The sequence below is a fragment of the Andrographis paniculata genome, unplaced genomic scaffold, assembly GCF_009805555.1.
Source record: "Andrographis paniculata isolate CXL003 unplaced genomic scaffold, ASM980555v1 Contig65END, whole genome shotgun sequence".
Lineage (NCBI taxonomy): Eukaryota > Viridiplantae > Streptophyta > Magnoliopsida > Lamiales > Acanthaceae > Andrographis > Andrographis paniculata.
In genome coordinates, this window is record NW_026137601.1 from 589,925 (window position 1) to 614,072 (window position 24,148).

The following is a 24,148-nucleotide window of genomic DNA, read 5'->3' on the forward strand; positions in this document are numbered from 1 at the left end:
TTATTTTTTAGCAAATATGAGGAACATGGCACAATTATTTTTTGCTCAATATTTGGCCCAAATAATTAAGAGAAGTCATAGAAAGGAACAAAACTGGCTTGCCATATATTTCCACAAATGTCTGCAGCTCGCATCAATGGCGCCGCCGCCTGGACCATACTCCGGCACTAGCACGCTCGCGTTGGTAATTCCTATTTCATTTTCCGATCTATTAGGAATGTTGACGATGGTGCATACTTTGTGTTATTATTGAGTTTTGAACATTCAAAACGGGGCAGGTTGCTAGGGTTTCCGCTTTCTCGTTTGGAGTTGTCTACGGGAGCATAAAGCTCAAGATTCTTAAGGTAATATTTGTTATTTTCTAGAATTTAAGTGCTTGTTATGCCGCAAATAAACATACTTTAAATAAAGCTCAAGATTCTTAAGGTAATGCTTGTTATTTTCTAGAATCTAAGTGTTTGTTATGCCGCAAATTAACATACTTTAAAAACTTCTGTTGTGGTTAATACTGGTGATTAGTTAAGTTGTTTTTTAAGCACCGGTAAATTCATGCCAATTTTGATGATTTTTTTGGTTCTGACATTTTTGGATGATTGGATTGGTATATCTTGAACCAGGTAATAAAATAAGACTCAATTAAAACTGATCATATAATTGTTGAAGGAGAACATTGGGGCACATGGTTAGTTTAAGAGAGACTATTGCTATCATACAAGGGCCTTGAATTGAGTTTGCTTATCCCTGTTTAAATTGAACTTTTGCCATTCAAATGCCTAGATTTGTAGATATCCTGATGGATCAGGATGAAGCTGTAAATATAAACATTTGTGTGTTGGATTATTCAAGAATCATTCTTAAAACTGGATTTACACTGAACTTTTATGTTTCTTGCATTCTTGATCTGTGTTAGGTACAACTTCATCAACATAGAGGTGCTTGTGTCAATTATGTTGTACAAGGAAATTCTTTGAAGATCTTTAGATTCATTGGAATAGTAGAATAGATTGCACTCAGCAACAATCGCTTTGTTATGTGATGAATCTTTTCTCATCATTTGTGCTAGCATCAACAAGACTTACAGTTTTGCTCGTTTCCCTTAAAAAATTTCCAGTTTCAGGCCAAATCTCACAAGAAAGCTGAAGCTAAAGGACAACACTAGGAGGACACCGAGTATTTTCTTTTGGTTTTCCGTTTAGAATACCATATGGGAAACATTACCTTTTCACTATGGCCTGATGTATAAAGACCTCAATTTTTTTTACCACAGCTGAGTCTGTGATGTGGGCAATGGTTCCAATTCACAGGCCTAATCTCTGCCCGGCTAAGTGATATTTAAGGCCTTTGTTTGCGGGGCCGTTCAAGTTAAGTTTGGTGTGCATACCTCCATTAGATCTGAATAATGTGATGAAAGTGAAACTATTGAACTACATGTGTCACCTGGTGTGTTTGGATGTATTTCTGGTGTGCTTTAGGTTTTGACAATAATCTTTTTATTAAAAAGTTACTGTAAATTCCATAGGATGGCAGTTGTCTGAATAAAATGTGGAACAAACATTTCATATTATTATTGAAGAGAGCTTTAATATGTTCAACAGCTTCAAAGGGGTTATGTGATTTGAATTTGGGGGCAACAAAGTAGGGCCAGAAGATTAGCATTGGACAGCTCATATTGGTTGTTATTGATCACTGAGCCTTAACCAGAAATATATTACAAAATGTTTTGTTTCCAAGAATGCTACATAAACAAGATAAGCATCATCTTGAACTTACTTGGAACACAAACTATATTCAATTACTATTTAAGTTTCACAAGTGTAGATCAAAAATAACAACAGTGGTAGTAGTAGTAATAAAAAAAAGAAAAAAGAGGAGTTTAAAGTTCTGGACATTAAAAATGCACAGAGATTATACGGATTAGATTCAAAGGAAGCTTCCTCTCTTTTAGTTTTTCCATGTCATTATTTTAAATACATAATATATTCAGTTATTTATTTATTTATGTATTTCGATTTTGATCTGATTGGACACAAGAAGGCCAGACAGTAATTCCAATCCAAAAATGCTGTTGCAGATAAGAATGGTTATGGAGTGACATGGATGACTTGAATGAAGGGACTCGACTTATTATGCAAATTAAACACATCTGATAACAAGTGACTTTGTCAGGTAAACATTTGCACCTACTTTATTTCATTACTGTTTTTGATTTCATAACATTGGTCCCTACCCCTCTCTTAAGTTAATGTGTATCTATCAAAAGATTTCACACACACTACACATTACATACAGCAAGTATATATTACAAAAAGAAAAAGTCTTTTTGTTTTTTCCTGTGTAGGTTTCGAGGGATATAAAGTAATGCACAATATCTGCATATAAAATAATACAAAAGTGATATTTGTCTCATAAAATATTCGAAGTGGGGTGAGTTGTGTGTTTGTGGAAAGGCATCCATGACCATGCATGCAATGCAAGATCCATGCACCCTACATTTTTAACTTTTTTTTTTTTTTTAGATAATCTTATTTGCTTCAAAAGTACAAGGAAGAAGAATACGAGTATGTAGAGACAAGCATGCTGCATGTTCAAGACTCATCATTTTCATCAACAAATTTACAATGGACCAGTATTTTCTACGCTACACATTTATAGTATTATATACATATAATAAGGCCTAATAAATGTGAAATATCTACTCCACCAACTCATTTATTAAGTATTCTTGATTTACAAAAAAGAAGTAAATTAAATAAAAGTGAAGTAAATATTAATTTATTTTTGGGTGCTGCATTTGCATGTGTTTGCATACTAGATAGGAGGGACATCCCAATTTAGTGTATATTTTTGTTATTGAATTTATGCAAATAGGGCTATCCCAGTTTGATGGGTAAATGCAATTAAAGTTAAACAGGCAAGAGTTTGGCCTTAGTTTTGAGATTCACATTGAAAAGACTTGCTCCATTGCTGCTGCTGTTGCTGTTGCATGTTCAGAAATAATCCTTTCAAATATTAAAAGCAGAGGTCATATGCTACCTAAACTGTATGTGCTAGATTGGAATTATCATATATATTATATTATCATTATAATAATAATAATAATAATAATCTCAATAGTAAGTCAAATTTGTGAGGGTATAATACTTATACTAGTAGTAATTATATAATCATGAGGAACAGTAGTTGTAACTTGTAGAATGTGTCATTCTAATTCCTGCCCTCAGGTCTCCATCAAATGCAACAGAGCTGGGTTGGGTTGAACATGCAAAAAGATAAGTTGAAAAAGATGGAAATAAAGAAAGAAAGAAGGAAAGAAATATAGAAAAGCAAAGAGTACTGATTGAACATAGAATGAATAATATTGACGAAACGATTCTCTCTCAGGGTGCATGGAAACACCACTGTGAGGAAAATTTACAGGCTGTTTTTACAAATCAGATCCAACCCAGAAAACATTAATTAATATTCATGGGTCATGGGTTAGAGACTACAAATATATATATATATATATAGATCTTCCATGAGTGAAGAAAGATGTTTAAAAAAAGACAAAAAGCAGCAACAGCAGTAGCAAAGCTGCATTCCATCCTGATCATCGATCTTCTTCCTCCAAAATTAGCTAGAAAATTAAATAACCCACCCTTAATTGTTACGGGGGTTAGTTTAGAATAAATAATAATAATAATAGGATAATAGGATTTATTATCTGAGCATGGAAGTTAGGGATCGGAAAACGACTTCTTCGCAGGGAAGAGTGAGGCCCATCTCATGATCAAATCCAAACTCCTCTTCAGCTCTGTTGAGCAGAGACTGAAATTCTGGGTGAGTCAAGAAAGAAATAGGCACAATGTATCTGCTTCGATTTTCACCCACATAAACTGCAAAGTGCCCTTTTGGGACATCCTCCGGCAGCCCATTTTCCTCTGCATCATCGTACCCATGTTTCCTGCCCAAACTGGAGCACCTTTTCAGGATTTGCTTCAAAGCTGCTGCTTGTGGCAATTTGTTCGATTTCTTGATGGCCATATTGTTATATATGATGATGGTGGCTTTCAAAAACAAAAAACAGAATCAAACAAACAAAAAAAGTGTGTGTCGAGGCAGGATTGGTAACTAGATTTTGCAGAAAGAAAGCATGCAAGCAACTCAGCTCAGCTATGCTATGAATATGAAGGCAGGCTGCAAGTGGGAAGAAATTGTGGTGAGGGGGATGCGAAGAGGGATCTGAAGGTGGGTATTTATGGAGAAAGGTGGGGTAGGTGTAGGGGAGGTGGGGGCGGGGGGTGAGGGACACACCACGGGTATTTTGGGCTTTTTGTAACTATGAAAGGACAACATAGGGACCAAGCCCACTCCACTTGCTGTGCTAATCTCTGTTGCTGTTGTAGTTGATGTTTGCTTGCTTGGCCCTATGGCTGTATGGATGGATGTTGGACCCTTTCCTCCCTCGTAAAAAAATAAAAAATCAAAATCAAAATCAAATACTATAATATAATAATCTCTTCATTACATTACATACTTTAGCTTTCACTGTTGGGAGTCGGTTTCACCAGTTCTCAACATCATGCTTTTCCACACACAACACTACTCTACTCTAGTGAGTGAGTGAGTGAGTCCATGTTTCAATTCCCAACATTCTGTCGTCTCTATTCCCACTCTCTTCTTTCCTTCCCCCCCTGTGTTTTTCAAGGCTAAAGTAATGTATATAATATGTGTAGTTAAGAGTAGTGAACTAATATTATTAGGGGAGAGTGTTTTACCAGTTCTCTCCAGAGCCAATCAAAACAAACCCCTCTTTGTTTTGTCTTAATTAAAAGGAGTTGTAGTGATAAATATTAATAATAATCTGCTTATTATTTTCAATTGAATTGAGGTAGCAGAAACGTGGGGGTTTCTTATACAAACTAACTGTACCAGAAAGGTACGAATGATAACCCTTTCCTCTCCTTGTATTTTTGCCATTGTTGGGCTTGAGATTCTGCTAAATTATTGTCAGAATATATATATATATATATATAAATGCCTGAGTAGATCCTTACACAAATCCATGTGACCAGCCCTTTTCAGGGTATCTATCTATTCCATCAGTACTACTGAACAAGCTGCCAAAAACATGTTTTTACACCCCAAGTGCACACATTACATAAGATTACATTACCCACAGTATGTATGCTTGCTTAACTTTTTCACTGTGGGCTGGCTGCCTGTATTGGTATTGCATCAATGAAAATTGAATGGCATCTCAATCTCATTCAATATTCACACTCACAACCAAGTTGAGGGTGAGAATTGAGAACATCAACAATGAATGTGTGTATGTCAATGTGGTCCTGAGGGAGGGATGAAACCCACAGGATGGTAATTAACGAGAGCCACTCACACTCACACATCTATATATATGTATATGAATGTCGATATATAGGCGCATCGCATGCATGTTCCAAGGCTCAGAACAAGATCCACTGAAGATACACAAATATATATATATATATATATATGCATATTAATTTCTGTCTTCACCCTCAAGTCCTTGACAGTACAACTTCTCTCTATCCCCACACTAACAACCAAAATTATTACACAATCACATGTATGTATGTATGTGTGTATGTATACCAAACACAAATATGAATAAACTAAGGTTCAGATATATAGATAGATATATGTTCAAATACTTCACCTGCTGCTTAGGTTACAAGTGGTGAAGCATTGCAGACTACTACACTAATTGGATGATTCATGTCTCACTTTTTATCTCCTATGTACGTATTTTAATTTGTAGAGTTATATATATATATATACATGAGCAGCTGCTGAAAACAAAATCATGTGTTGAATTGCTCTACAATTATTTATTTATTTATTCACACATGACATGTTACAAGAATGAGGGTGATTATATTTATATATATCATTGAAGAATGAATAAATATATAGATTGGAGAGGAGAGGAGAGGAGATGTGGTCCATTATATTCCATGATATCTATATAATAGTAATACTATATGTACTGTGTTTGTGTTTTTCTTTTTCATAAGATGAACATAATAATAATAATAATAATAATATATCAAGTGAATTTCCCTTTCTTGGGCGTTGATGGCGACACGACCTTCCGTATGGCACATGAAGCCCATGTTACTCTTGCCTTAAAAACTTTCAAGGACGTCCAGTGCAGTAAGGGTCTGTGAGATCACTCACAACTACCCCAAACTGTCAACCCACCTAAAAATAACCTCATTTCCAAGTTTCTGTTTCTGAATCGACAAAACTATGAAACTCATATTCATTCATATTAATTAGGTGTGGGTTAATTTAGAGACAGATCATATTCATATGCTTACTTTCTTGCTTTCTTTCACTGCTCTCTCTCTCTATTGTAGCTTTGTGCAACCCTTTATGTTCCTAGGGTAACAAATAGGAGAGAAAGCAGAGACAGAGGGAGTGGGAATGGGAATGGGAATGGGAATGGAGGGGGTGTTTCAAATCAAGATAATTGAACAAAAACAACTACAGCTCAGCAAAAAAAAAAAAAAAAAAAAAAAAAAAAGGGCAATTGTCTATGCCATGAGATCGGAGCAGACCTGGAGGGAGGAGCATAACATTATACATTTCTCAGGTCTCCAACTCACATGTTGACAACAATTAATACATATGTAGACATATCACAACATTGTAGAAACAGGAGAATGTGCCGGAGTTGTATATGGGGCCCTTTTTGCAATAATTTTGCATTTAAGGATATGGCAATTTCCTACCTGATACATATATAGATGATGATCATTTTATGGATTCATGCCACCTTATGAATTAAGCACCGCCTACCAACAAGGAATAATAATAATAATAATAATAATAGTAAATAATACCCACCCATAACCCCCCTTACTCCTCTCCTAGTTTAAAGAACACATTATTATTATTAACTTAACTATATATATATATACATACATATATATATATAATATGCAGGATTTGATTTGAGCAGCAGGGTTTATTACAGGATCAAACCAGGAATCAGCAGGTTTGATGCATTAGTACTCTCCTAGCCTCCGTAAATTTTCAATGTTATCCCAAATCCAAGTTAGCCCTTGTGATTTTGTAAATGCATCTTCTGCCTACTTAACAAAATTGGTCCAAGTGCTGTGTTTACAGTAGTATAATCAATTCATGCTGGCATATTTAATATATATGGTGAAAACATGTCTATCTCGAGAATAGAACTCTTCACCCTAAATATATAGCTGCATGCCCTTCATCACTTGGAAAATGTAGAGTTCGAATGAGACAAGACGAGTATATTTTCTGCTACAAGATAACGAACACAGAAATGATTAACAATATGCATGGGCCAAAACAAGTGATGCTCGGAACTAATTTTACATAATTAAGCTCACATGCATGCTACACCAGTTCTTGGTGTATGCCAACCCGATTAAACCTAAGTCAGCTCAAACACTTCATTTATCCAAGCATAAAAAGAACAGCAGACAGCAACCAGTAGATGTGAATGCATAAAGCATTTGGTTCTGCTAATTAAATTTGTAGAAGAAATCATGCAAGACTGCCATAGATTCAGGTATTTTATTTGAGTTGTCAAACGATTTGTGGAGGTTATGATTTGATGAGAAACATAAGGTACAGTTTTGGCTTATTCCACCCGGTCATGTCTAGATCAAGATTAGTTTGTGTTCCTTAATCAGCGTAGCAAGACGACAGCAATTAGGGATGACATCCTCAATATTAATATTCAGTCTTTGTAAGATTGTCCTGATATCAACTGAACTTTAAGTCCATTTAAGATTGAGAAGTTAGCATCCCAAGCCCAACTTCATAAGTGACTTCAAGTCCATCAGTGGTATAGCACATGGATCACATAATTACAATTTGGAGCTGTCAGATCACTTCAAAAAATCTGTGTAGATGCCTGAAGAGTTGCAGCAAGTTTAAGTGCTCACCTTCATCCAAAAGTTCATGAATCTCTATTTAGTGGGATGATCATAGGTGTTGCCTCTTCCTGTTACCGGGATCCTCCATAGGCACTGTAAAAACATATAAAGATCATGAAAGGAAGTGCACTTCAATATTTATAAAATCAAAAAGAAAGCTTCAAGAGTCTCTGAGAGAACAAGTACCTTGTAGATTCCATAATAATAGGCTTCAATGTACCTAATCTATCCCCTGACTATGGTTTCTAAAGGCGATACGTGTGAACACTTATACTGAATGTACACTCTTTAAAAAAATTACGAAAACAGGGTACACATGATCTTGTACAGGATGCATTATTCATTCAATTTTGTCCGTCTCCATTCCATCCTTAGCTAATTCAGATTTACTTGCATAGACATGCCTAAGCATACATACGTACATATACACTAGCAATGACAAGGATTGCACCTAAAAAGTGCAACAGCTAATTACCAACTTCAATGTGAAGAAGAGAAGGTAAAACAACATTAAACTCTAGCAATCTATGCTCTAATAGCTTGAAATCTGGGCTGTCAACAATTCTTGTTGGATAACCAAAACTTCAGTTCAGTTTGAAGCCAGCCTCATCATCACTCACAGGTCCTGATTCCTGGTTCAGCAAGCATAAACTCTCTATAGATGTAACTACTGTATGATCACAATAAAGAACAAGGACCGTGCTAATATGTTTACTTGTAGCCGACAAGATAATAATATTTTTGTCTTTTGTGCTGGTTTAAAATATTTCCAAGATTTTAGTTGTTTTTAGATGAGTTACAATTGCTTTATGAGATTGATTCCATGATATGAATGGTTTGAATAAATGATTCATGTATCCTACTCTTTAAAGTGATATTCCCAAACACAATAATATAATCCACGATTCATTACAAGTAATGTTTACTTGCAAAAAAATGCATGGCATGCTCTCCTTCCACCAATTCATGATGGCAACGAGGTCCTTAGTCCTTGGCCAAAGCTGTAACAAATCCAATAATTTCCATCATATTGATAGAAATATGCATGTATAGGCGCACATATAAGTAGTTCATATCCAGCATTCATTTTGAGCATATAATTCTAAAATAATAGTTAGATAGATAATGGAAAGACATTTCTGCCTGCTACAAATATTTCATGAATATTTCTTCTTGAAAGATCTAAGAAGATCAATTATTTGTATATCCTTTTGATAAATATGAATCTGATTGAGCTTAGCCTATGCAAAGGAGAGAAAAGAGGATTTTAATCCATAATGTCAACTGGTGACAAGGCTATAATTCTGCTATAGCTATTCTGAAACTCAGTATGTATGCCATTTTTCTGCTCAAGGGAGAACAATTAAAAAAATTCACTTCTTGAAAGGACTACCAGAGCTTCCTGTGAATGCATGGCCATGGTTGAATTAATTTTAGAGGTGGATACACGCATGAGTTAGAAGGAAGATAGGAATTACACTTCCTATATTCTGGAAGGACCTGAATGTTGCTGGATTGTAAGAGCACCGTACATTATTATGCACAGGATGAGGAAGATGCAAATACCTTGTAAACCTGAGAGGTATTAGCGCATGATGATGAACAGGGATTTGTCTTCCACTCATTGCATATGTTTACTGTGGACAATTTCTCCAGGTATAGTTTAACCCTTTGTAACAGTCAATGAGACAGTAATATATGGATATGTACCCACCTTATATCCAAGAAGGGCACAATTTGATCTGACCAGTCTATCCATGTCTGCAGTAGGTAACAATGGTCCTGAGAAAATTTCATTAATTATCAATGCCATCTCCCCATAACAAAGGCTACGTAGTCCCTCGGACAATTCTGCAAATGCTACTTCTTAGTAAATTCATGTGAGAAACTTCTTCATGATTAATAGTGAAAGAAACAAGTTTTACTAGAATCCATGTGGGCTTTCTTAAATTAATTGCCTTTCTTGAATCTGTGATGCTACGATTTCTGTAAAATAATTATGTTGAAGTGTTACAATAAAGAACATAGAATTTCATGAGGCAAAATAACTTGTCTTCTACAATTTTAATGAAGACCGAACATAAGAGCTCACAAGTACATTGCATGATAGTTTGGATGGTTAATGCTTTTGCAAACTTAACATGGTTTGTAGTGTGCAAGTTTCCTCATATTGCTTCCATGAATTCGCTGAGAGTGAAAAAGAAAAAAAACTATCTTCTCTATGCAGAACAACAAGAAGTCCTTAATAATGTAGTCCAGAAAACAGGTTAACACACTAATGACTAAAATTGTTTTCCTCAAAAAGTTAGTATGTATATACACTATATATTTTCCCTATCTGGGTGGTGGGGTGTGATAGATGAAGAGCTCTTCATTTCAAGAAAGTGTGAGGCCGGCCATTGGATGACGGGACCAAATTTTTCCTTGACTTCAATCCGAAATTCCTGAAAAGCTAGTTGCTTCAAATTCGACGCCGGAATGACAAAGTGTTTCTTTTCATTCTCCCCTAAATATACAGAAAATTGCTCCTCTTGGACTTCAAATTTTGTTCTTTTTTGAGATGACATAGACCACCTTAGTATGTGTATGGCCATTGTTGCAATGACCCGAAAGAAAGAATTTAAGGAAAACATGTGTAATTTTTTGTAAAACAAACCAAAGCTGATGAAAGAACTCCATATTTTTGTAGATGCATTATATAGAGGATTAGGTAGAAGAAGTTAACCTCATACTGGTAGTGAATTGGGAGGTGGGGGGGGGGGGGGGGTAGTGAGTATGTTAGAAACACAGCACATGGTGGATCACATGAATTTATCTTACAATCATTACAAAGATTTTCAAATATTTCTTGTTGGCAAGTTTTCCAGCTCAAAACCATATGTGGTCCTTCATATTATTCAATGTGATAGTGATATGTGGCACCTAAATTACACCCAAGAAAGGCATAAATCAATCTGATTTCACCTTCTCTGTCTATTTTTTGTCTGCTATATGCAGGACCTCATACAAGCATCATTAGTACCGTTGCCATCCCACCAAACACCTAGAAATCCATGGCACAGCTAGTGCAGGTGATTCTTAATAATTATACTTGACTAGAATTTCTAGTTTTTAGGACAGAATTTAAAATTTCTTTTGACCTTTGGCCTAGGATTTTACAGTGTAAGATATATTAATGTTGTTTCACGCATTCTTTTATAGATAATCAGTTTGACTATTTCTGCAAAAAAGGCTGATATATATTGGACTTAAAAGTAGCAATAGTTTATGGGACAAATTTTCTTGACTATCAATTAAATTATAAAATAACCATCTTCAAAATCCATTCCAGATTGTCAATATTTCGTGTAGTAGCAAAAGGGAAACTCCAAATGCAGAAATATATATTAAGAAATGATAAGTTGGATATATTGATGGATCCATAACTGCCCTGAGAACTAATTTCTTTGTATAGATTTGTCCAGTGAAAAGGTCTATGCACAACAGAGTCTTTTCTGTGGCATACATCATTCAAAGAATGAAAAAATATGGATAGTACCAAAACTATCTAACAAACTAACAATAAAGTTGTATTGCTCTAAGATTAGTGCATGAATTATGTTCTTTGCATCTGGGAGGTGATATCAACGAACAACTCTTTGCTGCAAGGAATCGTGATGCCACCCATTGGATGATGGAATCCAAATTCTTCTTCTGCTTGACATAGCAAATCTTGAAATAAAGGGTGGTTCAAGTATGCTACTGGAATGACAAATCGTATCTTTTCACTCTCCCCAACATAAACAGCAAAATGCCCTTTGGGAACTTCAGCTCCTGATGCAGTTGATCTTCTTTCGCTGGATAAAGATCGTCTCAACATTCTGTTGAAGGCCATTGTGTTGATGTATAATAATCTGTAATATTTTTGAAGCAGTGTGTCTAAGGATGTGTAAGAAACCTGTCTTCTTTGGACTTGTATCTTGTTACGAGCACTTAGGCTTTCTATATATACATTACAAAAATAACACAAGTACATGTGCCTATGTAGACAATAGAGGAACATGTAATTAATATCATGTCTTTGAAAGGTCAAGATTGAGTGGAGAAGAGACTCAGTGGGTATATTGTGGACAAAAACATTTGCAGAATCACATGGAATTGTCTTCTCATAATCAAAAGATTATCTAACAGCAGACAGTGCATTATTGTTGAGACTGAGACCTTTTCAGAGGGTCCTTTGTAATCCATGGGACACCGATGAATGCATAACACCCAACTTACAGCTAATGATGCATAATCCTTTTTGAGTCCCACAAATTGGTCTGCTAATTGGTTTGACATATAATTTAGTGTCAGCCCACTTGAATTTTTTCTTGTGGTCTATTAAACCATAGGAAACCATCTGCTGTTGAGCACTTGTTCTCGAGTAGATAACTCAGTTACATTTGAATTTTAGACACCATTAATAGGTGCAGTGTAGCTCAATTTTTAAAATCTTAATCTCTTCTACTAAATAGTTTTTGGTAACAGATAACTGACAAACATCTTTAGGGGACAATCTTGACTGCACTATATATAATAGGCAACAAAAATCAAGTATATGGCTCAACCTTGTAATTGAATTTGCATAACATGATAGGAAGGTAATAAGAAACGAAAGTATGATGGTCCTCTCTTTGCCGAGTTCTGATAAACTGAACTAAATCTCATCAAGAACTAAAGTAGCATGTATTGATTATAATGTAGAGAGAAAAAAAAGTGGTTTCACTTGTAGGTGGGAAGAATTCAATTTGTTCATGAGGATGAATACTTGCTTTGGAACATCTTCTGCCAAGTGGCCTTTGATTTATTTTACAGAACTATGGTAAAAATCAATCTTTTAGGATGAAATAGCTATCAACAGCTGGTTTATGTTTCCATTAAGAAAATTAACAAAGGAAAGTCGACAGCGGCAGGAAAAGCAAAACACAACAAAGAAATGACAAATGTATGTTCTAATTGATATTCAACTAAGTAAAAGTTGTCTCAGCATATACAAAGCATTTTCCTGGAAACAGTATATTAAACATGTCCAGGAAGCATATTGTACAAAACCAACTCTCCTCTGTTAAACAATGGAGAGAGGAAAAGAAAAAAAAAATGCTTGCTCAGGTGCCTAGCTTGTAACCTAAATAAATTGTATATCTCTAAGGCCTAATATGTATCATGTCCTGCACATTCGGGAGGTGATATCCATGAACAACTCCTCACTGCAAGGAATGGTGATGCCGCCCATTGGATGATGGAACCCAAATTCTTCCTCAGCATGATGCAACAATTCTTGAAATGAAGGGTTGTTCAAGTACGACAGTGGAATGACAAAGCGTTTCATCTCATTCTCCCCAACATAGACAGCAAAATGCCCCTTGGGGATGTCAGCGCTTGTGGAGGTTGTTCTCCTTTCAGATGATAAAGACCGTCTAAGCATTTGGCGAAAGGCCATGTTTCTTTTGTATAACTTTATCTGTGAGAAAGATTTAAGAAGCAAGTGAAAGCTAAAAAGCTGGTTGTGGAAGGACTTGTTGGGTTGGAGCTCAGATATGTGTCATTGGCATATATATATAGGTGAGCTTGTAAATGCCCAACTTTTCAAAATCTTGTTTGAGTGGTGAAGAGCCAATCGGATATGTGGTTGTTAGCAGATATAGAGAGACACAAGCACATGAAGTTTCACATGTGTTTGTCCTACAATCTTTGAAAAATAACAAGCAATCATTAATGATTTTGGGGACATCATTCCCTACCATCTTCTCCACCAAACCTCATATCCAAATAGATTTTGTGCATGTATATATATATATATATATATGTAATTCTTGGTTTGTGGAGAAATATAGCAATAAAAGATTCATCCCTAGAGTCACTAATACAATTTGGTATTTGTCTTGTTGGTTACCATAGTTCGTGGGACATTATGCTCTTCAACGAATGATCAAGTCTAAACAGCTGATCATAAGTTAGGAAGAAGGCTCCAAGTGATCATACATTGCCCTGTCAGTTGCTGATATTGCTAGACTGCCTAATTAATCGTGATGCACAACATAAATCTCTACCGGAACTGATATCAAACCTACTTAGTACCTTATAGTCTGTTTCCCATGTATTTCTCGGTCACCATTGAAAAACTGCCTTTACAGAATCATGGAAATCCGTATGGCATCTTGTTGGGGACATGATAGTGATTTGTAGGGGTGGCGACAAAAATGGCTGGATAGTTCTTCAAATCGCGTTAAACACGCTTTCCAAATACAATAATTCCACCTTACGTCTTCCCACGGGTATTAGGAATTTTGTATACGGGATAAGACGAAGAACAATGCACTTTTTGGCAAGAAAAAACGAGTAGAATCAGAGTCAGAGAATTTTAGAGTGTATGAAATTAAATCATGAAGTAGTTTTATTTCTCAATTTCCTTGAAACTTGTTAAATGAAGCCAAAACATCTTATATTTATAGATATAGTAAGGTATGTGTTCATTTGATTCGAATAGACACGCCTTTTCATTGAAGAGTTATCTGAATCTATGTAATCATATCCTGTATACAGATCTATCTCTCAAAAACTCCAGGAAAAGAAGCAGAAAAAACTAATGACAATTGTCTATCAGATAAACTAATTACAAAAATTTGTTCCTGTAGAATCATCAGTGCAGACATCACATTCTGATCAAGTGACTGAGAGGTTATGTCAAGGAATAGATCTTCACTGCAGGGAATGGTTAGGTCGCCCATTGGATGATGGTACCCGAATTCTTCTTCAACCTTAGATAGCAACTCTTGGAAGGGAGGGTTGTTCATGTAAGATAATGGAATAACAAAATGCTTCTTTTCATATCTCCCAACATACACTGCAGAAAAAAAAAAAAAAAAAAAAGAAACTTTGGAACTTCAGGTAATCTCCTTTCGCTAGATAAAGATCTTCTCACCATTTGGAATGATAAGGCACAGTTTTATCGCGTTCTGAGTTGCTATCCTTGGCACCTTGGCCCCCTTCTTGACACTTCTAATTACACCAACAGTGACAAAATGCATCACTCTTGTAATTGTATCTCTTAAGATTCCATTTCATTCTATAAGGACATAATACACTTTTGATCTTAACTTCCTGTGTTAACTAACATATTGCTGAAAGTCTGTTCTAGAATCATCAACCTTTATAAGTAGACTGAAAGTAGAATTTCAAATTTTGAAGGTGAAAAAGCAAAAAATGTTAAAAATCACACAAGTGTATAATTATTGCAGTTTATAATGAAATAAGTCTCTTATATCAGTTGCATGTATTTGTTTAGATATACATTCTGCGTACATTAGCAATTAACTGTGGAAAACATCTGAAGAATGAAAAACTAAAGTTGTTTGTTAGACTATCTAACAAGCTAAAAAGTCTAATGTATGCATCATGTTCTCCACATCTGGGAGGTGATATCAACAAACAACTTTTCACTGCAAGGAATGGTGATGCCGCCCATTGGATGATGGAACCCGAATTCTTCTTCAGCTTGACATAGCAAATCTGAAACGAAGGGTGGTTCAAGTATGCTACTGGAATAACAAACCGTTTCTTTTCATTCTCTCCAACATAAACAGCAAAATGCCCTTTTGGAACTTCAGATCCTGATGCAGATGATCCTTTTTCACTGGATAAAGATCGTCTCAGCAATCTAGTAATGGCCATGATTAGGAAAAGAAATTGTAGGAAAAGCTGTCTTCTTTGAGCTAGTGTCTTGTTATGAACGACACTTAAGGTGTCTATATATACATTGCATAGAGGAACATGTGATGTGCCAATGACACAATATAATGGAGACATGCAATTAAAGTCATGTCTTACTGTTCAAGAATGAGTGGTGAAGAAGCTTATCTTGCGTTTACGGGAGATGGTGCATTAGGCTTTAGAAGGAGTCCTTTGGGACCCTCTCTCCTGCAATCAATATGATAGAGGCTGATGCATAGCACCTAACTTACAAGTATTGATGCCAAATCTACTAGCTGTCTTCTTGTGGTCTCTTGAAGATATTGCCTTGACATATAATAAATGTTATACATCAGCCAACCGGAATTCATTATTGTTGTCTAGCCCTCAAGAAAACCTCTTTCTGTTGAATGCTTGTTCTCGATTAGTTGAACCCAATGAGACCTGCATGACTGGCTGTGCTTTGGATTTTAAAGTCCAGTTAATTCATTTACCCTTCCTTGAATTTCAGACTCCATGATTAGGTGACACTGTAACATCATTTTTTTGAAGGCTTAAGCCCTTCTCCTAAATATATAGCCACAAGACAACTAACAAACATTTTGGGGGCACAATCTTGACTGCATAATGTATAACAGGCCACATGTCAAGTATATGACAACTTCCATAATATTATATCCGAAGGGACAAAGTTTTCTCACTAATTTGTTCTGCAGAAATGAAGGGACTAAGAAACAGAGGTCACCTCCAATCTGTGCCAACTCAGAACAGTACAACAAAATATAAACTAGAGCTATATAGCAAGGATTAGTAGTTAAAGGGTGTCCGAAAATTAAAACATGTGGATGCACTTGTACACATGTGAAAGAATTATATTTGTTAATGAGAGGGAGTATAAATTTGTTAACATCTTGTATACAGAATTTGTGTTGCAGCAGTAACAGATTTGTCCCTTTCAAAGAACAATGGCTAGTTTCTGAACCATTCGTATTATCCTTAAAGTGAAAATAAAACCATAATTTTATAAGAACCTGTTGACTATGCAATATATATAAATAAATGACACGTATGTCTTTAATTTTAAGCTTTTAGATAAGATGGTTATTTAATATTAAATGATTAAGCGTTTAGGTAAGATGGTCGTTCAACAGAACCTTTTAGAATGAAAAGAACCATCAACAGATGGTCTAGGTTTCCATCAAAGACAATGCTAGAAAAGAAAAGTTTGCTGAGGCAGCCAAGAGAATAACACAGAAAAGAATATGACAAATATATGTTCTCATTGATATGTAAACTAAGTAAAATTTGTCTCAGCATGTACAAAGCATTTCCAGAAAACAGAGTCCTAAATTTGTCCAGGACAAAGCATTCTACACAACCAACTCTCTTTGTTTGTTGAACTGGTTGCTCAGGATCCTAGTTTGTGACCTAAATAAACTGTATATCTCAAGTTCTGCACATTTGTGAGGTGATATCCGTGAACAACTCCTCACTGCAAGGAATGGTGATGCCGCCCATTGGATGATGGAACCCAAATTCTTCCTCAGCATGATACAACAATTCTTGAAATGACGGGTTGTTCAAGTACGACAGTGGAACGACAAAGCGTTTCATATCATTCTCCCCAACATAAACAACAAAATGCCCCTTGGGGATTTCAGTGCTTGTGGAAGTTGATCTCCTTTCAGATGATAAAGACCGTCTAAGCATTTGGCGAATGGCCATCTTTCTTTTGTATAACTTTATCTGTGTGAAAAGCTTTAAGAAGCAAGCGAAAGCTGAAAAGCTGGTTGTGGAAGGACTTGTTGGTTGTGAGCTCAGATATCTGTCATTGGCATACATATATATATATATAGATGAGCTTGTAAATGCCTAACTCTTCAAAATCTTGTTTGAGTGGTGAAGAGCCAATTGGATTTGTGGTTGTTAGTAGATAAGAAGGGACACAAGCACATGAAGTTTCACATGTGTTTGTCGTAAAATATTTGAGAAATAATAAGCAACCATTAATACCTTTGAATGCATCATTCCCTACCATATTCTCCAAAAGAACCTCATAAGGACCCCACCCCATCCAAATAGATTTTGTAGTGATTCATCCCTAGAGTTGCAAATACAATCTGGTACTTGTGCTGTTAGTTACCATAGCTTGTGGGACATTATGTAATCAGTCGGAAAAAACATCAAGCCATATACATGGCCCCGTCAGTCGGGGATACACCAATAAATTACATATATTTCTCTGGTGGATAATGAATCATGGTACAGCAGCTTAAACTCTAGAAAAAATGAACACATCCATCTGCAAGAGCCTTGGTCCCGATAGAGTCACGACTCACTGCATTACTCAATCTCTAAGCTAAGACACAAGTTGCCTGAAAACATACTCCTGAGTCTCTATTCAGATTTTTTGGGTAGACATTCACATTTGTTTAGAAGACAAGTATATTTGGGTTTCACATGTACACTGAGATGCTAAACTCCTTGCAAAGCATAAAGATTCAACTCCATTAAATAAGGACATAGTACGATGTTTGAAGAAGAATGCATGTTGAATTTCAAAGTTGGAAGTAAAAGTGTATAACAATTGCAATTCATAATGAATAGGTCTGTTATCATTGGCATAATGATTCACATGGACTTGTCTTCCAATCATCAGAAGATCATCTTACAGGAGAGGAGAATGAGATGGTCCATTAGGGTGGAGAAAGAGCCCTTTAGGTTTAGGGCCCTCTCCAATTTTAATCAGTGACATAGAAACCGATGCTAGTTTTGTGTCTACTGTGGTCTAGTCTGTTGAAAACATATGAGCCCAATAACCCAATGGGATGATAAGATGAGGGCTACATTTCTTACATGGCTTCCATTGATTGTTCTTTATACATTATACTCAATATCTGTAGAAAAGTTGGCCACATTTGTCATCCAGACCATATTTATATACTAATATTTGCTACAAGTCTACAACCCACGACACAAATGCTTGATCAAATTTTCTTATGATTTTTTATCTGGGCCTATGTTCCCTAAAGGCCCAAAATAAATTTTTCAGCTTCTATTGGATCTAGCCCATTTAGTTATTGGACTTAAAGAACCAAAAAAAAAAAACTTGCTAGTAATTAATATAAAGCCACTATTCTTTTGCATTTTAAATTCAAATGTACATTGATAAAAAAATTTTATTATTAACTAATTTGACAATCAGTTATATATATGTGTACCTATCTATATATGTACATATGTGTATTAAGAACTACAGTATGTCTGTAACTCATGTTTTCTATAACATTGGTTTTGTAATAGAAAGTGGGTAAATCATGATTGAGGCAAGATTAATTTAAAAGGATTTAGATTCCAAGGCCCCACCTCATAATAAACTGCTTTGCATGAAGTATATCACAGCAAAAACACCACAAGTTTTGGTTCAATGAATCTGGAAAGGTAGCTCATAAAAATGGCCCTGGTTTTTCCTTCTCTCTGTTGACAAGAAACCAGCAGGGGATTTAATTCCAGGTAGCATTTTGTCATTGTTGCATCCATTAAATATAAGACATGGTAGGCCAGAATGTCCATCTAATTTACACAAACTCTAGTCAAATCCATGTGATTCTTTTTCCCAATTATTTCACCTGGTCTGTCACCCACCCTTAATTCAATGCCCTGCTTACTTGCTTCTTCCCTATCTCTATATATACACCTCATGAGTAACTACTTAACCATCACTTCCCCAACTCAAATCAGTTTAAATCCATTACTCTCTCTCTCTCTCTTGTCCTAACTCTTGTAAACAAGGAAGATGGGGTTCAGACTAGAGAAGTTAAAAAGAACAATTTCGCCAAGGAAAGGAAGCATTGCGACTTACAATGATGTTCCAAAAGGCCATTTTCCAGTGTATGTTGGTGAAATGCAGAGAAGATTTGTGATCCCAATATGTTATCTGAACCACCCTTTGTTCCAAGATTTGCTGCATTTGGCTGAAGAGGAGTTTGGGTACAACCATCCGACGGGAGGCCTCACCATTCCTTGCCACGAAGATTACTTCATCACCTTGACTTCTCAACTGAGTTCTTCGCAAACACCGGTGTCTCTGTAATGAATTTTATGCTGCAAAAAAAAAATAGTCAGCTTTGCTCACTGAGGCATGCAACTAGTTAGGAGGAGCCTTGTCTCCATTTTTGCCTCTGGAGAATTATTAATCCACATTCTTTTGTTGTAGCTTACTCCTTCCTTGTTTGGAGTCTAATGTAAAGTTACTGATGAATAAAGTATATAATGAATGATTCCATCTCCTGCTGTTCATTCGGTTCGTACACTTGCATTGTTCCATGCAGAAGCAATAAAAGCATTGCTCATGGTGTAGTAGACTGTAAGTATGCCAACACTGTCCGTGAATATATATATATATATTTTACATGCATATGTATATCTGATCTGATTGATGGCCAGACAGCAAATAAGATTGAAAGTATATGAAAAATTTGTCAATGAATCAGATTAACTCTGTGTTTATAAAAGATGAAAGTAATACAAGTTCAGTTTCAAATAAATAAAAAACAAAGGGAGGAGAAGTAGGCTGTAGGCAACATCCACATATCCTTATTTGATTAATTTCCAATCGACACTAGAAGGCAACCTTGCCAGAGATGAAAGGTTTCAATAATGCAGAAGAGAAAGGCTTTTATTTATGATACTGCTTTTAAAGCATCTGCCATGATTGGAAGACCTTAGACCAGGCATGTGGTTCCTCATGCAATCTGTTTATTTCACATATGCAATTTACTATTCTCTCACTCATTTCAGTATTCAACGAAGCATTTGGTGCACACTAAGGATGCAAAAGGGTGGGATGATACCCTACCCATATGCACAAAGCACACCCTAAAAATTCTCAACCAGAAGTGAAGATGTTGGTGGATTGAATAAAATCAGGCAAATCTTTGTTTGGGTAACTACCCTTGTGCACTTACAGAAAAGTTTATGCATCCAAGACATTTTGGACTAGCTCGTCTTCATTAAATGAATCTAGGATCCAATTAAAGGTAAATGCCTCCAGAATTATAGTGGATTTGCGTTACAAAGAGAAAAAAGGAGCTCCAATAATCTTTATAATAATGATAAAACACTCAACAATTTATGCATGGGGCACACCATGAATAGGTCAAATTTGTGCACACAACAAATGCATATATATATATATATATAAAACAGTGGTACAGGTGAGGACAATGGCACATGAGACATCACATGCTTTTGCTTTCCAGCTTATTATCAAGAAATAACTGCATGTATATTAGTTGAAGTGCTGAAGGCCCTACCGATTAGCGCAACAAACAGCAGGATTTCTCCTTGAGATTATATTGATAATAAAGAATGATGGTGTGAAGTCTCTAACGAAACATACATGGACCCAAAACTGCTTAAACCATTTGAAAAATCTCTAGATTTATTACCCATGTAGATAGATTTCTGTTTAAATCTTTTGACAAAAGAAAGAAAACTGGCAAGCACTTCCACGGGGATGTGAAATGCAACCTTTAATGTATGCCTGAACATTTCAAGAAGTTCAAGTCTGAATTCATAGCACAGAGAACAAAAGGCATTGTTGGGCCAAGATTGGTTAGTAATGGATTCTGTATATCTTTGCAATAATGTCTTCCACAAGATTTAGAATATGTCAACGGCTGAAAATTCAGCATTATCTTTATGTAGAGACATGTCTTTGTTTATCCAACTTTTGTTCATATTATGGACAAAACTCTAACTTGATTTTCCATCTTATTGCTGACAAGACTTAATTGATCAAGCGATTGAGGCCAACATGAATGAGCAACATGTCTTATAAATACAATTATAAACTAATATATTTCCTCTTCTGGATAAGATTTGATGATGAATGTGTCCCAAAACTAGTTATTTTATTATCCCTATGCCTTGGTTGCTTTGACCAAATTGTGTGTCATGCTATAATGAAGTTTCTAAAATTTCTAGTATTGTTTACTAAAATAAGTCACAGGCCCTCAAGCTACATTCAGCTGTTTGCACAAAATGGATATCAACCATGCAACTTAGAAAGATCTTCTCAATATTGTTGCACCAGAATAAATAGATAACAGAAGTATTATCCCTATACATTGATCCAGTTTGTAGCATTATAAATCTGATAAGGATTATAGATATATGCACATGGATTCCATGCTGAATCACAGGTTTCTGGGACAGTGTATTATTAGAAGTTCCTACATATTATCATGCAGATTACACACATTGCAAAACTAGAAAAAAGGGTGCAAGTCCAAGTTCAGTGCTTCACTTGGCAAAATTACATCTTAGTTTATCCTCTTTCGTGACAGGTCCTTGACATAAATAACTAAACCAAGGATCAGAATTTGGTTGAGCAGTTGTTTGTGCCACACAGAACACAGACATTAAGAGATATAAATTGCTAAAAATTTCAAGTTGAGGATATGATTGGAGTTTCCCTTGTATGGTAGGGCACAATGTCATGCTACAGATTAGTCAAAACCATGTGATTCTTTGCCAATATACTTCACCTGATATGTCTACCTAATTATTTCCTCTATATTTTAACAATGTTAGGGCTGAAATAAAAGGCTCCATGCCCTTAACTGGAGCCCTCAAACGTTATATGTAAGAAAGTTTAAATAAATATAGAAAACATGGATTATATTTTCTCAACTAGGTTCATCGACCTTCTATATAATATATTCTTACAGAGTTCGGTTCATAAAGCTTCATGAGTACCTCAAGCTTCAAGTCAAGCCTTGCCCCCTAATTAGTTCCCAGGGCCTTCTCATTTCTATTCAAGAATTGAATTTCCCCTCCCTATATAAGTCCTTCCTCTGAACCCACAATTCAACCTAAATTTTTCCTACCGTGTAATCATAATTTCAGAAGTCCTTTGCATCCGCCCGTCATTCCAACAATGGGACTCAAGCTGACAGGCATAGCTCATGCAACAAAAAAGCTACATAGAAATATGTCGGCCAAGAATGGGAACTTGTCAACTAGCACTGATGTTCCGAAAAGACATTTTGCCGTTTATGTTGGCGAATCACACACACGATTCGTCGTGCCAATCTCTTACCTGAACCACTCTTTGTTCCAGGAGTTGTTGCATTTGGCAGAAGAAGAATTTGGCTTCGATCATCCAATGGGAGCCCTCACAATTCCATGCACTGAGGATTACTTTCGGAGTCTTACAGCACTAATAAGTTCTTCTAGAGATGCAGCAATATGACTGTGTTAGTAAAAGAGTTTTTGCCTACTTAATTCTCTCTAGTATAGTAGTTGATCATACAGTCTAGCAAAGTGATGTATACAGATTTCTGTTCTTGTTAATTTATTAGAGTTGTCAGACTGCAGTGATCAAACTGGCAAGTCTCTTCTCTTATGATGCAGATTCTCTTAAAGATCCAACCTCCCATTTTTTGGAATCTATGAACCCTAATTGAAAGTAACATTGTCAACCTAAAAATGAACTGTGTGATATGCTATCTACTCAAAAACTCATCTTCAGAGTTTCTAGGAATGAGAAATATGTGGTATTTAAATCATAATGTGCATGTAAAAAGGGAAAATTCTTCGTCCTCAGCACTATGCATGGATTATATTTCTCAACTTGCAGATCTTTTATAAAATGAAATGTGCATATTTCATCAGTAACCTTTTTGTTCCTGGCATGAGATTTCACATATCGATGCATGAAAATCAGTAATGTTGTGTTCTGAGGTGCAGATAAATTACGTCGTATCGATGGTTTTTGGTTTAAGGATATGTAGTGTAGTTCAAACAAAATCCCCATTTAATTATACACTGAACCAGAAAAATAAATAATAAGATAATTGAAGAACACAGTTTTGAGATTAAACCAGGGGCAGACGAAGTAGAAATCATGAAACAACTTAATCATTGATCATGTGTCAGGTGTAAAATATTTATGATTTAGTGTGCCTGTCAGAACAATATTCATCTTTTAGGGATCTACACTGAAGCCATCCAAGGTGATAATAATCTTTAAATCTTGTATAATACGTCGTCCTGCAAATTCTTCGCAAAACCTTTAAATATCTAAAATGACGTAGTACTTGACTTAAAAACCAATACTAAATTTAGTAAGCAAGTTGAGAAAACCTAGAACAGAAAGACTTATTACATACAGTTGTCGATGCTCTTCTTCATCTTCCATTATTCATAAAACGTGATTCATCATTACCAAAACTGGAAAGCAACATCTAGAGGCCATGTGACACTCATCGCCAAAAAAGAAAAAAATCTAGAAAGAGAAAGACAGACTAAAATTATTTATTAATAGTTCCATACAACAGTGCCTCCACAGTAATCCAATCAGGAGTACTTTACTTCCACTTGTTTTGCAATGCCATTGGCCAGAAACAAGTTGAGGTTTTTGCTAATAAAGTACGTTTATGTATATATATATATATATATAAGTGATATGGTGTTGATGATGTGTA

At 35.6% G+C, this 24,148-nt stretch overlaps 4 protein-coding genes and 1 pseudogene across 16 annotated transcripts; 2 read left to right on the plus strand and 3 right to left on the minus strand.

Moving 5' to 3' along the window:
- The first annotated feature begins 14 nt into the window (after positions 1-14).
- LOC127262252 (uncharacterized) lies at positions 15-11,265 on the plus strand. 13 transcript variants are annotated; one of them, XR_007841097.1, is made up of 5 exons: positions 42-184; positions 279-344; positions 1,112-1,170; positions 2,072-2,166; positions 2,517-3,559. XR_007841097.1 is itself a non-coding variant. In XM_051290862.1 (4 exons), exons 1-3 carry the CDS (start codon positions 137-139, stop codon positions 1,157-1,159), a joined length of 162 nt encoding a protein of 53 aa, XP_051146819.1. In that variant the 5' UTR covers positions 42-136; the 3' UTR covers positions 1,160-1,170; positions 2,072-2,331. The 13 variants fall into 13 exon arrangements, 5 of the variants coding, with proteins under 5 accessions (XP_051146814.1, XP_051146820.1, XP_051146819.1 ...); XR_007841096.1 differs by lacking the exon at positions 2,517-3,559 and adding an exon at positions 1,268-1,361 and having other exon boundaries at positions 2,072-2,332; XR_007841095.1 differs by having other exon boundaries at positions 43-184; positions 1,112-1,361.
- LOC127262253 (protein SMALL AUXIN UP-REGULATED RNA 12-like) lies at positions 3,315-4,218 on the minus strand. Its single transcript, XM_051290864.1, has one exon. It carries the CDS (start codon positions 4,021-4,023, stop codon positions 3,700-3,702), a length of 324 nt encoding a protein of 107 aa, XP_051146821.1. The 5' UTR covers positions 4,024-4,218; the 3' UTR covers positions 3,315-3,699.
- A 1,639-nt stretch (positions 11,266-12,904) lies between the features above and the next one.
- On the minus strand, positions 12,905-13,507 carry LOC127262257 (auxin-induced protein 15A-like). Its single transcript, XM_051290867.1, has one exon. It carries the CDS (start codon positions 13,405-13,407, stop codon positions 13,129-13,131), a length of 279 nt encoding a protein of 92 aa, XP_051146824.1. The 5' UTR covers positions 13,408-13,507; the 3' UTR covers positions 12,905-13,128.
- A 1,698-nt stretch (positions 13,508-15,205) lies between these two features.
- On the minus strand, positions 15,206-15,702 carry LOC127262258 (auxin-responsive protein SAUR24-like; annotated as a pseudogene).
- A 6,260-nt stretch (positions 15,703-21,962) lies between these two features.
- Positions 21,963-23,138, plus strand: LOC127262254 (auxin-induced protein 15A-like). Its single transcript, XM_051290865.1, has one exon. It carries the CDS (start codon positions 22,600-22,602, stop codon positions 22,912-22,914), a length of 315 nt encoding a protein of 104 aa, XP_051146822.1. The 5' UTR covers positions 21,963-22,599; the 3' UTR covers positions 22,915-23,138.
- Positions 23,139-24,148: the final 1,010 nt, after the last annotated feature.

Excerpts from the sequence above, each read along its gene's own strand:
- LOC127262254 (XM_051290865.1), top strand. The coding sequence starts at position 22,600 with ATGGGACTCAAGCTGACAGGCATAGCTCATGCAACAAAAAAGCTACAT.
- LOC127262257 (XM_051290867.1), bottom strand. The coding sequence starts at position 13,407 with ATGGCCTTTCGCCAAATGCTTAGACGGTCTTTATCATCTGAAAGGAGA.
- LOC127262252 (XM_051290857.1), top strand. The coding sequence starts at position 17 with ATGAGGAACATGGCACAATTATTTTTTGCTCAATATTTGGCCCAAATA. Across the intron at positions 185-278 it reads GCACTAGCACGCTCGCGTTG|GTTGCTAGGGTTTCCGCTTT; the intron begins GTAATTCCTATT and ends AAAACGGGGCAG. Across the intron at positions 345-910 it reads TAAAGCTCAAGATTCTTAAG|GTACAACTTCATCAACATAG; the intron begins GTAATATTTGTT and ends GATCTGTGTTAG.
- LOC127262253 (XM_051290864.1), bottom strand. The coding sequence starts at position 4,023 with ATGGCCATCAAGAAATCGAACAAATTGCCACAAGCAGCAGCTTTGAAG.